Genomic DNA, 12897 nt, shown 5'->3' with positions numbered 1-12897 from the left:
ACCAGTGCTCCTAATTTAAAAAATGTAGGCGCATCAACCAAAATTTAGTCGCACACACCAATTATAAGCATCATTACTACAAGTTTAATACAAACAGATTTATATCATTTGAAATAAACACTAATCAAACTAACAAGCAACAAAATGTATGCATGGGTGAGGAAAATATGTCTCAACGAAATCCCGTTATCACAAAAAAATAAATTTTTATAACATAAATGAGGGACCAAAAGATACACGGACCCCTCACCAGCCCTTCACGCACTGCTTGACATGAATGAATCTGTTAACGATTGCTGTGCTGTTCTCACGGGTGCAGTCTGATACTGCACTGACGCTTTTGACATATACTGTACCTTAGTATATGCATATGTCATGTGTATATAGCACATGTTCGTTGTTATTTCTAGCTCTCAAGTATATTTTGTCAATAATGGTGTAGCTTCGTAGTAAAACATCAAGAGCTGTTTAAATGGTTTTGTTTTATATGTGAGATCCCACATGGTAAGCTAGTTAAGAGTGGGAGTAGCTGGAAGTGTGTGCAAGTTTACATGCAAGGTTTTAATATTGTGTTGTTTCGTGTTTTTAAGTATTTGTGTGATCACCTCCCTTTTTTTTTCTTTTTTCTCTTTTTTTTCCATTCTCCCCCACACATCCCCCTACATACAAAACCCACAGATTCCTTTTAGATGCTACTGATAAATGTTTTCGACAGCCCTCCATAAAATGGGTGGAGTAAAGACAAAATTTACCAGTTGGAATGTACGTGGGTTAAATCACCCCGTGTAACGAAACAAGGTGTTCGCACATCTTAATAAGTAAAAGTCCGATATTGTATATTCACAGGAGACGCATCTGTTGAAAAAAGACTATTCTAAACTCAATAGAGGAGCACAAATATATCATTCTAACTTTAATACCAAAAGTAGGGGAGTTGCTGTACTCATACATAAAAATGTACATTTAGTTTGGGAGTCAAATGTGTTGGATAAAAATGGCAGATACAAAATAATCCAAGGTAAACGTTTTTTCACTAGGGATGCACGATATATCGGCGGCCATATCGTAATCGGCCGATAAACGCTATTTTTAAGATTATCGTTATGCTATTATTAAAATTATGTCGATATTTTTACGCCGATAAAATGCGTATTCTTTACATAGGCTAAACAAACTTACTGCCGCCACTGGGTTTTGAGCGTCGCATCTGTGACGTAGCACAAATCAAGCACGCGCTTCACACTCACAGTACACAAGAAGGAAGACAACATGTCAGCAGTGTGGGAGTTTTTCACCGTTAAAAAAGAGGACCCCAGAATTGCAATCTGCAACTGCTTCAAATGTGAGCTACTGCGAGGGGGGAGTAGGAAAAAAAATTTCAATACTACAAATGTGATAATCCATCTGAAGTGTCGTCATCTCGAAATCTATAAAGACTATCAGACTAAACTCGCTGCCAAAAAAGCACCAAGTTTAACCACAACAGAGAATCCAACGCAACAAACACTTGACAATATAAAGAAATTTGGCAAGGACAGTGCAAAAGCAAACGCTATCACAGGCAGAGTCATGGAAATGATTGCAATCGACGACCAACCTTTCAGCGTTGTGGAAGATTTTGGATTTCGTCGTCTTATTGAATTTATTGAGCCGCGCTACTCCCTCCCTAGCCGGCGGCACTTCGCTGCTGTTGCTGTCCCGGCTTTGTACAATGAAGTGTCAGCTCACATTCACACGCTTTTGGCAAAAAATGTGACTGATATAAGTTTTACAACCGACATATGGAGCTCAGATGTAAGTCCAGTGAGTATGTTAAGTCTTACAGCTCAGTGGATTGATGAAAACTTTGAGATGAAGAGGGCTATACTGCACGCACGAGAATGCCCCGGGTCTCACACAGGCGCTGCTATAGTGAGGCAACTCGAAAGCATGCTCGCTGGCTGGAACATAACTAAAGATGTGGTACATGTTGTGCTGCGAGATAACGGCCGCAGTATGGTTAAAGCCATCAAAGACTGTGGTTTGAAAAGTCTTGGATGCATGGCTCACACTCTCCAGTTAGCCGTACAGGAAGGAGTTCTGAGCCAGCGAAGCATTTCCGACTGTATGGCTATAGGGAGAAAAATAGTAGGGCACTTTAAATATTCTCATCTTGCAATGTCCCGAATTGGAGAGATACAGACAGAGCTGGAACTGTCGAAAAATATGCTGCAACAAGACACTCCGACACGTTGGAACAGTATGTTTTACATGATGTCAAGCTTGTTAGCACAGAAGCGAGCACTTCGTGCATATGGGACAGAATTTGAGCTTCCCGCATCCTTCAGCGCGCATCAATGGGGGCTAATTGAAAACACAACAACATTGCTTGCTCCGTTCGAAGAGCTTGCGAGAGAAATAAGTGCACACACGGCAACTGCTTCAGACGTGATTCCCTCTATTGAGGCTCTAAAGCGATTTCTATCAAATAATAATAAATATCTCCCATAGGACAGCAGGTAAATTACTGTATCCCCTTATTTAAAAATAAATGAACAGCAAAATAAGAAATTCTATTTTATTTAACTCCTAATATATAGAGGTCAAAACATACTTTAGTTTTTGTCAACAATGATCAATATGACAAGATTAAAATTATTTAAGCTGATATTAATGCTGGCTGTGAGTGTAAGGTGTTTTAAAGTGTTTAATTAAATCTAAATGCTTATGTTAAAGGAAATATTATTTTGCATTAATCTTTATAGGTAAATGCATATCTAAGTGAGCCACCCATTGCCAGGAGTGAGAGCCCACTGCAGTTTTGGAACCGCAATATGTCCCATTTTCTAGCTTTGGCCACCGCTGGACGCAAGTACCTGTCAGCTCCTTGTACCATAATATAAGCATTTGTTTAATAATAATTTTAAAACGGCATTAGTGCCCAGTGACGTTTTTAATGCTCAAGGACACCTTACAAACAGTAGGAGAACAATAAAAGCAACAACCTTAAGAAAGTAAAGAAAATTGGAGACTAATAGTACATAAAATAATGACAAAAGACACGAGAACAAGCAACAAAAAAGAAACTCATTTCTGTCTTTCAATGAGTGCTTATGTGCGTTTAGGAGAACTAGGCAGCACACTCAGGGCTGCAAGATGGATTTAATTTATTATTCTTATTATTAAAATATCTGAATGAGGATCAAATGACTGAGTTGATCTTTGAGAATAAAAAATTAACCTGTTTGTTCTTGCAGATCTTCCTGTTTGACTGTGAATGTTTCTTCAATCTTCACATCTTCACTCTCCTCTTTAATAAACACCATCTTTATAACAGTGTGGAGATCAGTCGCTTCAGCAGGAGTTTTTATCTGTGTTTGGACACTTTATCCTGTTTAAAATGAACAAAACAATAAAAATGTCCTGTTTAAAATAAATAAAACAATGAACAGAAACAAAATAACTTCTCTTCAACACTTGCTTCAACAGTTTCTTTATATGAGAGTCATTAACAAATAGAGGTAAAGTTGGTTTTATGTTCACACATTCAGACTTTCCCCTTAATAATATAATTTCATGAAAGTATTATTTGCAAACTCTAAATAGCGAAATCATATTAGCAACAAATGACTACCAAAGTACAACATTGTTCACAGTTAAATAAACAGTGTTAATGTTGTTTTCAAGTCACACTTGCATACTAATTCCGATCAAATATTCAAAGTAACATGGTAAACAATGTAGAGACTTGTAAATGAACGAATGTGCGAATATAAAACCAACTTTACCTCTATCATTAACAAACAGAAATCAGAAAAGTCTGATCAAGAAGAAACAATAGCCACTGATCAGCTGATTAAAACTAGTACTCAATTTCTTATATATAGTGATGTATATTTATAATGGAATGACATTGTGCTATTCAATCAATTAAACTTTCATTAAAACACTTATTACAAACTTTTACTTTATTCAAGTATCTTCTTAATTGTTTTGTTTGTTTTATTTATCTTATTGTCTGTTTATAGCTTTTTTTTTGCACAAGACAAATTTCCTCTCTGGAACAAAAAGTTTATCCTATCTTTATTTAAAAAATGGACCTCATTACTGTAAGTTTTAGTAAATAGTACTACTTTGTATAAGGGTTAAAATAATATTGTCAACAGGTACATAATTTAGCACTGAATGAAAACACTGAAACTTTAATCAATCGCTTTATATAAGGGTAAACGCTTCAAAACAAACCTTTCTCCAGTTGAATCACAGCGTGAGAGCGGCGCAGGCTTATGACGTCACAAGTCACGCCAAAATAAAAGTCTTTTTTTTTTTTCTTTTTTGCCACTTACTCTTAGTCATGAGTCATGACTTATTATATATAGTTTTTCTCTGCGTTTGGACACTTTTAACAAATTAACAAAGCAATTACCATAGCAATAAAAATGTCCTGTTTAAAATAAATAAAACTATGAACAGAAACAAAATAACTTCTCTTCAACAGTTTCTTTATATGAAAGTAATTAACAAAAAGAAATCCGGTAAGTCCGAGCAAGAAACAACAGCCACAAATGAGCTGATTAAAACTAGTACTCAATTTCTTATATATAGTGATGTATACTTATGAGTTGTAGACATGCAAGCCATCATGAACTGGATTAAAAAAAGTTTCTCAAAATTGTCTTAAAATGTTTACATTAAAAAATTTGATCAACTTTTAATACTAAAGTGTGTGTTTGTGAGAGAGATCTAATCTATTTTAATTTTTATTAATATTTTTTATGTTATCAATCTTTTTATTTTTATTAATCTATTTTTATTTTATTTATTTCTGTGTTTTTTCTGTATTATATTTTATATCCATATTTGTTTGCACTAGGCTTGATCCGTAAATTGTGTATTTTATAAACTGATCGTTTATAAGGACTAAGCTATTAATAACTGTAATTCCTCGAATGGAAAAGTCTTGATTAAAGAAAAAGAGAACTTAATTCGACATGCGCATATAGTGCGCTTATTTCTGCGCGCATCGCGCACTTTACCGAATTACCTTTTTTATTTTTTATGCACTATAAATGCATCTGGCAGCACCGAAAAGAGCAAATGCCAAGTTATTAGCGCAGCGCACAGACAGCTAGCTCGTCTAGTCTGAACCAGGGGTTTTCAAACTATTCATTGCACACCGATCCCATTGCATTTTATTTAGGATAAACCACTTATTTAAAATTAATTAATTAAAAGGTGCATACTCTCCAATACACCACTGAATTATAGTGTCATAATATTTAATAATTATAATTAAGATAGACACCTGACCTCCATTTAATAAACAATTTATTTGCCATACTCTGTTAATTTGAAGTTTAAAGTTTAAATCATTTATGTTAAACTTAAATTATTTAAAAACTTAAAAAGACTTAAATTTAGTCATTTAAGACATTTTAGGTCATAAGTTTACATACATTGACCGTTGCATTTAGTAGGCCTATTCTGGTCTAAATAAGCTTTTTGCATCTTTGGTGTTTACACACACAAATTATGCAGTTTATACGTACATTTAATGTTACTTTGAAGTTACTTTTGATGCAATAAATAATCCTAAATAGTTGAAAGTGTTAACATATTCTTGAAATGTAGTTATTTTACAACTATGAAATTTATTACTAAACAAAGTGAATCATTATGAATTTGCCAAGAAATAATCCACTTTACCACCGTAAAGCAATGCCCCACACTCACTAGAACGGTAGAACCTGGACTGTATGATATGTTCTGTATGTAAAATAGAGAAAATAAGCAAGATGCGCAGTCTCATGCAGCCTTAGTGAAATATAGTTCGTCACAACAATGAACTAAAAATAAAACCACCCTTGAAATGCTGGCGATCTTAATTTTTTCAGCCTACACTGACTGAGAATAATGTTGCACTGTTTTATTAACAAATAATTAGAATGTTTGTTTTTTCCTTCAACACATTCATCATTACTTTTGCCTGTGCAAGTTTTTTGCGCGCGCTTGAGCGCGAAGGCATCTATTTTCAGGTGCAAGATGCCACTTTGGGTGGCACCAGCACACTCTGCCACACCTGTGGCTATGTCCCTGCTACAATAATAATAACAACAACAACGACAAAATAATAACAAAAATAATAATAATAAGACAGGCCTACTTTGACGTTGCAATAAAAAAGTATTAATTATCAAATAAATATTTACAATAGGCTAAAGGAATATATTAAATTAAAATAGGAGAAAATACAATAGAAACAAATGGTACCATTTATTATAGCCCCATGCAGGGTCCAATGTGTTCTTACAACCATTGAATAACTAAGTAAATAATAATAATAACAATACTAATAATAATAGGCCTAATAATAATAGTAATAATAATAATAATAATAATAATAATAAATTATTATTTTATACAGAGTAGGCTATTATTTAGGCCTACAATAGCTCTGAAACAATCATGTAAACCAGGTGCTGCTCGGAAATAGCTTTGCTCAGCATCAGGTGCACAGCAGCAAGAAGCTTGGCAGTGAACTATGACCTTATTTTAATGACAAATGTCTAAGAATACTGCTGATATACGTTTTTATTTCATTTATACATCCGCAATGAATGTAAGCCTGCTAACTGTGTGTGGTTCAAATGATAGAATATGTAAAGTTAGTTAATATATAATTAAATAATAATAATTAAAAGCCTGCGTGTAAGGCTTTTATTTTGAGGGTGACGTCACGAGCGCAGATTTGGTTAACAAATTAGAGGAAAGTGGGCGTTTCAGCACCGCCTACATGTGTAAAATGAATTTTAAAGTCGTTTATCCGTTTTCCTACCCTAAACCAAAAAACGAAAATTCAGCCAAAATCTCGTTTTTTCGTTTTCTCGTGAGCAAAAGAAAAACGGAAAAACAGCCGTTTTCTCCATTTCCTTTATTCCGTTTGAAAATGGAAAACAAATTAACAAAACGTAACGTTACACGGACCGTTCTCCTCCCAGTCCTGAGTGACCTTTGGGTCACTGTATAGGGTAAGCAAATGCTAAACAATATATAATAATATAAAAAAAAATCCTAAAAGGAAAAACACCAGCATTTCTGCTTAACTCAAGAAGTGGTTCATTTTAACTGTAACTGATGGCTCATTTTATCTAAACACTTTAAATTGATCACTAATTATAGATAGATAGATAGATAGATAGATAGATAGATAGATAGATAGATAGATAGATAGATAGATAATTATTAATTATAACTTTTTTCACTCCTGCCAAATATGTGGTGAAAATGCAGCCTTTTGATTGGTTTGCCGATTTCGCAGGCAGTAGCTGTATCAACAACCTATGAATAAGGATTGAAAACCATTACATTTACTTTGTGTGACCAAACAGGAAAATGACGACTCAGACGGCCAGGTGAGTTTATTTATATTCTATAAAAGCAGTACATGAAAAGATGTTTTGAAAGACCTAGGCTTAATTATTTTTTAACCGGCGAGTTAAGCGTATATTCTAAAAAAAGTGACATTCCATGACGACATATTCAAGCCTGCATTAGAATACTGTTTATTTTTTTTGTTTGTTTTAGTAACGGTAACACTATTTAATGAGGATGACAGTTATCATGCTTTGAAGTGTTATTGTGTCCGTGTTGGCCACTCAGGGACTATATTTAACCAACTTAAAATAGCCTACTCAGTTACGTTTTCTTGTAATGCTGCATAAAAGTTCACATTCAACACTGTCGTTATATACTTTCCGACACATCAGGTCTGATTCATAAAGGCTTGTTCGTTGAAAAGCATGCGTATCATATCATCGTAGCATTGCATGGTTTGCACTTTTAACGTTGCTTAACAGTAACGTGATTGTGCGATACATTGTTGTTGAGTAGCCCTATAACGATTTTCTTAAGGTTTTGCATTTTTATTATAATAATTTAGACCGAATCTCAAAAGAGAACTATCTGTAATAACGTTATGTCTTTGTCGTTTCTCTGTCTGACCAATTTTTAGCAACCATAAACAACGCAAAACAAACATTTGAGTTTGTAAGGTTTGTAAGGCGGTAGTAACTACATTATGTGCATACCTTGACGAAGACATTGAAAACTTTATGCAGTTTAATAATATTTTATACAATTGATAATAAAATGTGACATCCAACTCAGGAAAGCATATGAGCCCAAAATATGTAACCTTACATCGCGTGTTGAACTAAACCTAATTGATTTTTATTGAAAGAGCAAAGTAGGGAGTATATAAGTATGGAGAGTAGTAGTTAATAACAGATATGTTTGATAAAATGATTCTCTAATGCAACCCCAGAGATATTTTATCAAGTAGTCATGGTTATGTCAGTGCTTTTTAAAAACATTCCCTTTCCATCATCACACTATATGCCTTGAAATGCATTTGAAAATGTCTGAATCGACTAAGATTGTTTTCATTCTAAAAGCTATAAAAATACACCCTTTGACAAGTTGCAGGGATGAGATCAAAAAAAGTTCAGATTCTTTGCGATTTTTCCCAATTTGTGACCCCATACTGTGTTTTTGGTGTAAAATATATGCATATACCTACAATAATGCTTTTCTGTATAGCATAATTTTATTTAATTTTCCATATACCATAGCAGTAGTGTGGTAGCCATCTGGCCCACTCAAGCAGTTTCTAATGGCCCAAATTCTAAGCTTTACATCCCTGAACGAATCTAGCTCTAGAAAACAAATATGATTAAATTAGGCAGTTAAGTGCTTAACTTTTATGAAGTGTTTTTGTCATTTATTTCATGCTTTTTTTTTAGTCAGCAGATGCTGCTGGATCAGATTGCAGATGCACTGGACATATTAGCTGCTGCGCTCCAAGCACCCCAAGTTGAGACTGACCATGTTCTCATTACCTTAGAGAACATCAGCAGTGTCTTGGCAGTTTTGGCTGCTAATGGAGACTTACCCAACGAAGAGCGGGTGTTTACTGTTCTACACATGCTAATTCAGGAGGTGGATAAAAGCAACTCAATGACAATTATGTCAAGGGAACAGCTAATGTTCTTCCTGGAGAATCAGTTTAAAGTACCTGACATAGCTCAGATTTTTGCTGTAAGTGTAAGAACCATCCGCAGGAGAATGACAGAATATGGACTGTCTGTGGGACAGACTTATTCTGAAATCACAGATGTCCAACTTGCTCAGTTGGTCTCTGACTACATTCTTCATTGTCCTAATGCTGGAATACGGACTGTGACTGGCCATCTAAATTCTTGTGGAATCCGGTAAGTGTAGAACATACATACAGTGTAACAAAATAGCGTGTGAGAGAATACACACACACACACACACACACACACATATATATATATAGAGAAAGAGAGAGAAAGAGAGAGAGAGAGAAAGAGAGAGAGAGAAAGAGAGAGAGAGAGAGAGAGAGAGAGAGAGAGAGATAATTATGCAAATACTGTTTTTTTGCAGATGGAGAATTGTAATACATGGTGGAATTGATGGTTTCAGTCGGCGGATTATGTATCTATGTGCCGCCAACAACAATAGAGCATCAACTGTTCTCCAGTGTTTTCTCACTGCTGTAAACCAACATGGATTACCTCACCATGTTCGAAGTGACAAGGGAGGAGAAAATGTTGAAGTTGCCCGATATATGCTTGAACATCCAGAAAAAGGCCCAGGTATTCACATTGTCGTGGTAATATTGTGATGTTGTTGTGTTATATCACATCTAAATTTCAATAATACAGTATATACATAAATAAATACATAAATTTTTTTCTCTGTCATTTTGGTCTTGTCTACCCAAATATGCAACTGATTGATATTAGATAGAAGAAGCCATATTACTGGGAAAAGCGTACACAACCAGAGGATTGAGAGGCTGTGGCGTGACATGTGGTGTTGTGTAGTGTGCAACTACTACACCATATTCAGGTTCCTTGAGTATAATGGAATGCTGGATCCTGATCAAGATCTGTACATTATCTGCCTCCATTATGTCTTCCTGACTAGACTCAACTGGCATCTTAAGCAATTTGTTCAAATGTGGGACAGGCATCCACTTTCCACAGAGGGAAACAGGTCCCCGCTGCAGTTGTGGATTGCTGGTCTACTTTTGGGCCATCAGGAATATCCTGACCAGGTGTCAAAGCTGTACTTTTTAAGTTGAAGTGTGTACATAAAGCTACTCGACTCAAAACTTTGTGCAGTGTCTGATCAATATCTTCATTTTACAACAGATTGATATCACAAACTGGGGCATTGACTGGGATGGGCCTGTTGCGGCCCCAGACTCTGAGGCTATTGAGGTTCCAGTGCCTTCCCCAGATATGCGTCATCGAGTTGAGGAGCAATTAAAGGCCAACATTGACCCCTTTATAACCACTGAGTCCTCTGGTGTGGACATTTATCTCCAAGCCATATCACTGGCCCAGGCCTTTATAGCTACGCAGTCATAAGAAGCCACATGTCCACTTCCAACACACCAGCAAACAGGGCTTCGGTAAGAAGTAATTTTTTTGTCTTTTTAATGATTATATTTTGTATATCTGTATATACATTAGTACTGAGTTGTCTAGTGTGTACATTTACTCTACACTTCCCACTGGTTTAGGCTTCATGGCTACACAGCCATGAGAAGTCACTTGTTTTCTGCATGTTTTTTGAAAGCCTTGTAAGGACCAGTGGTGAACATACTATATTTCTAATCCTCATGTTCTTGATGTCACTTCATACATTCCTGTACTCTTGAAGGATGATTTTAACATAAACTGCACTTTACAAGAAAAATAGAAGACTACATCAATAAGAAAAGGATAAAATATATTCCTACACAGTTTGACTACCAGACACACTCTTTTCAATTTAATCCTTAATAAACACATTTTTTTTTACACAAGCACACACACAAAACAAAATGGTACACTTAAAGCTTCAAGCCCTCTAAGCCATAGTTAGTCTGCATTAATAATTGTAAGTGGAACTCGAAACGCATCTTCAATTTGATATTACATATTAGTCTGTCTCTCTCTTTATCCCTAGGCTCACATAATCGTGGATACAGCCCATATACAGAGCAGATGGTTTTGTTCCACTTATGAAAAACTCAACAGCCCAACACTTTAAGAGAGCACATCAACTAGCATATAAGCTAGCACAGTATTGGAGGCAGACGCGCTGTATTAGTTTAAATCTTGACTAAAGACACATTTTTTTGCTTTGGCCTACACTGAAAACACTAACGCAATTTATTCGTAATTCAAACCCTCTAAAGCATTGTTAGGCTGCATTAATTGAGGCAACTGGAGCCAGGAACACTTTCCAAAAAAAAGACCAATTGGACTCATGTTAGTCTCTGTTTTTCCTTAACCCAAGTTCTACAAAATCATCAATCCACTCCGTATCCTGAGCAGATGTTATCATGGTCATCACTGAGTCCAAAGTGTAACACTGATTCTTACAGAGAGCCTCAGTCACAGATGAGTTTACGCACTGATCCTTCAGAACACCAGCCGGTGAGCTACAGGGACCTGCATGTTTCTCCGGGACAGATTGCCATTGTTTTCAAACCCCATAACCCAGACTGCAGCTCTACCCAAGACATTTGATCAGAGAAGAATTGATTGTACCCAGATGTGCCGGGTTTGTTCTTCACTTCCATCAATTGGTGGAGTTTTGGTTCCTCGCCACTGTCGCCCCTGGTTTACTTGTCAGAGACTGCTGGAGCTGCCCTTAAGTGGATCATCCTTCAACAGGTATATTTATACTAGATTACTACAGATTCAGTTCAGTTTATCTAGAACTTCATCAACATTGTACCACTATGGCGCCTGTCTGATATGCAGTGTTTTTTTTTGTTCAGATTATTAACCATGTTCCTGGGCGTTGCGGAAGCGCAGTCGGTAGTGCTGTCACCTCACAGCAAGAAGGACACTGGTTCGAGCTTCGGCTGGGTCAGTTTCTGTGTGGAGTTTGCATGTTCTCCCGGTGTTTGTGTGGGTTTCCTCCGGGTGCTCCGGTTTCCCCCACAGTCCAAACAAATGCACTATAGGGGAATTAGGTAGGCTAAATTGTCCATAATGTAGGAGTGTGAATGAGATGTTTCCCAGAGATGGGTTGCAGCTGAAAGGGCATCTGCTGCGTAAAATGTGTTGAATAAGTTGGTGGTTCATTTCGCTGTGGTGACCCCAGATTAATAAACTAGGGACTTAGCCGAAAAGAAAATGAATGAATAAACAAACCATGTTCCTGTTTATGCTTATGAAGTAGTCTTTGATACTACTTTGTATAAAGTCAATTATAATAATGTAGTACCTGGCTATTTGTCGAGTATGGTGGTGGTTTACAGTCCTTTAAGATCACTGAGGCTGAGAGTCAACTTCTGTGTGCTGTAGGACATAATTTAAACAAAGCATCGAGCTGGTTCTACACTGAATTGACCTCATTAAAATTTTTCAATTTGTAAAATGACATTTTCCCACAGATGGGTTGCGGCTGGAAGGGCATCCGCTGTGTAAAAACTTGCTGGATAAGTTGGTGGTTCATTCTGCTGTGGCGACCCCAGATTAATAAAGGGACTAAGCCGACAAGAAAACGAATGAATGAATGAATGTAAAATGAAAGCTGATTTTCAAAGCCATATGAAAAGCTCATCTTTTAAAGACTAACAATGAGCTGTTGTTATGCCTGATCACTTGTGCATGTATTTCTTGTTGATTTTGTCTGTTTGTTGTCTTATTTTTTTCCTTTGTAAACTTTAAACAACCTGTTGTTGCAGTTAAAAATATAAATAAACAACCACAATAAAGTTGCAATAATTAGGATCTTCATGGACTGTTTGTTACATACTTCAATTATATTTTTTGGTCATATAAAACAGCACAGTCTTCTCAATTGCACCTATCTTCACTATGTGTGATC

General features: G+C 36.1%; 2 protein-coding genes across 4 annotated transcripts in view; one reads left to right on the top strand and one right to left on the bottom strand.

Annotated features, from left to right (window-relative positions):
* Positions 1–4275, bottom strand: part of LOC137491263 (uncharacterized) — a 104816-nt gene extending 100541 nt beyond the window's left edge. The window contains exon 1 of one of the 2 annotated variants that reach the window (XM_087249110.1): positions 4225–4275. Coding sequence is in view for 1 of the 2 variants with exons in the window: in XM_087249112.2 (XP_087105238.1) it covers positions 3221–3305 (85 nt within the window). In the remaining variant the exon portion in view is untranslated. Of the gene's footprint in view, positions 1–3220; positions 3373–4224 lie in introns of those variants that run through there. The other variant, XM_087249112.2, reaches the window with a different exon arrangement.
* Positions 4276–7567: 3292 nt separating this feature from the next.
* LOC141381668 (uncharacterized) lies at positions 7568–12806 on the top strand. 2 transcript variants are annotated; one of them, XM_087248988.1, is made up of 6 exons: positions 7568–9248; positions 9445–9656; positions 9807–10120; positions 10218–10480; positions 11441–11732; positions 11840–12806. In XM_087248988.1, the coding sequence occupies exons 1-4, from the start codon at positions 8788–8790 to the stop codon at positions 10434–10436; spliced, it is 1206 nt and encodes a 401-aa protein (XP_087105114.1). In that variant the 5' UTR covers positions 7568–8787; the 3' UTR covers positions 10437–10480; positions 11441–11732; positions 11840–12806. The 2 variants fall into 2 exon arrangements, with proteins under 2 accessions (XP_087105114.1, XP_087105113.1); XM_087248987.1 differs by having other exon boundaries at positions 11020–11732.
* Positions 12807–12897: the final 91 nt, after the last annotated feature.

The sequence above is a fragment of the Danio rerio genome, chromosome 4, assembly GCF_052040795.2.
Source record: "Danio rerio strain M-AB ecotype USA chromosome 4, GRCz13ab, whole genome shotgun sequence".
Classification (NCBI taxonomy): domain Eukaryota; kingdom Metazoa; phylum Chordata; class Actinopteri; order Cypriniformes; family Danionidae; genus Danio; species Danio rerio.
This window is presented reverse-complemented; position numbering and strand designations above follow the sequence as displayed.

Excerpts from the sequence above, each read along its gene's own strand:
- LOC141381668 (XM_087248988.1), top strand. The coding sequence starts at position 8,788 with ATGCTGCTGGATCAGATTGCAGATGCACTGGACATATTAGCTGCTGCG. Across the intron at positions 9,657-9,806 it reads ACATCCAGAAAAAGGCCCAG|ATAGAAGAAGCCATATTACT; the intron begins GTATTCACATTG and ends GATTGATATTAG. Across the intron at positions 10,121-10,217 it reads ATCAGGAATATCCTGACCAG|ATTGATATCACAAACTGGGG; the intron begins GTGTCAAAGCTG and ends ATTTTACAACAG.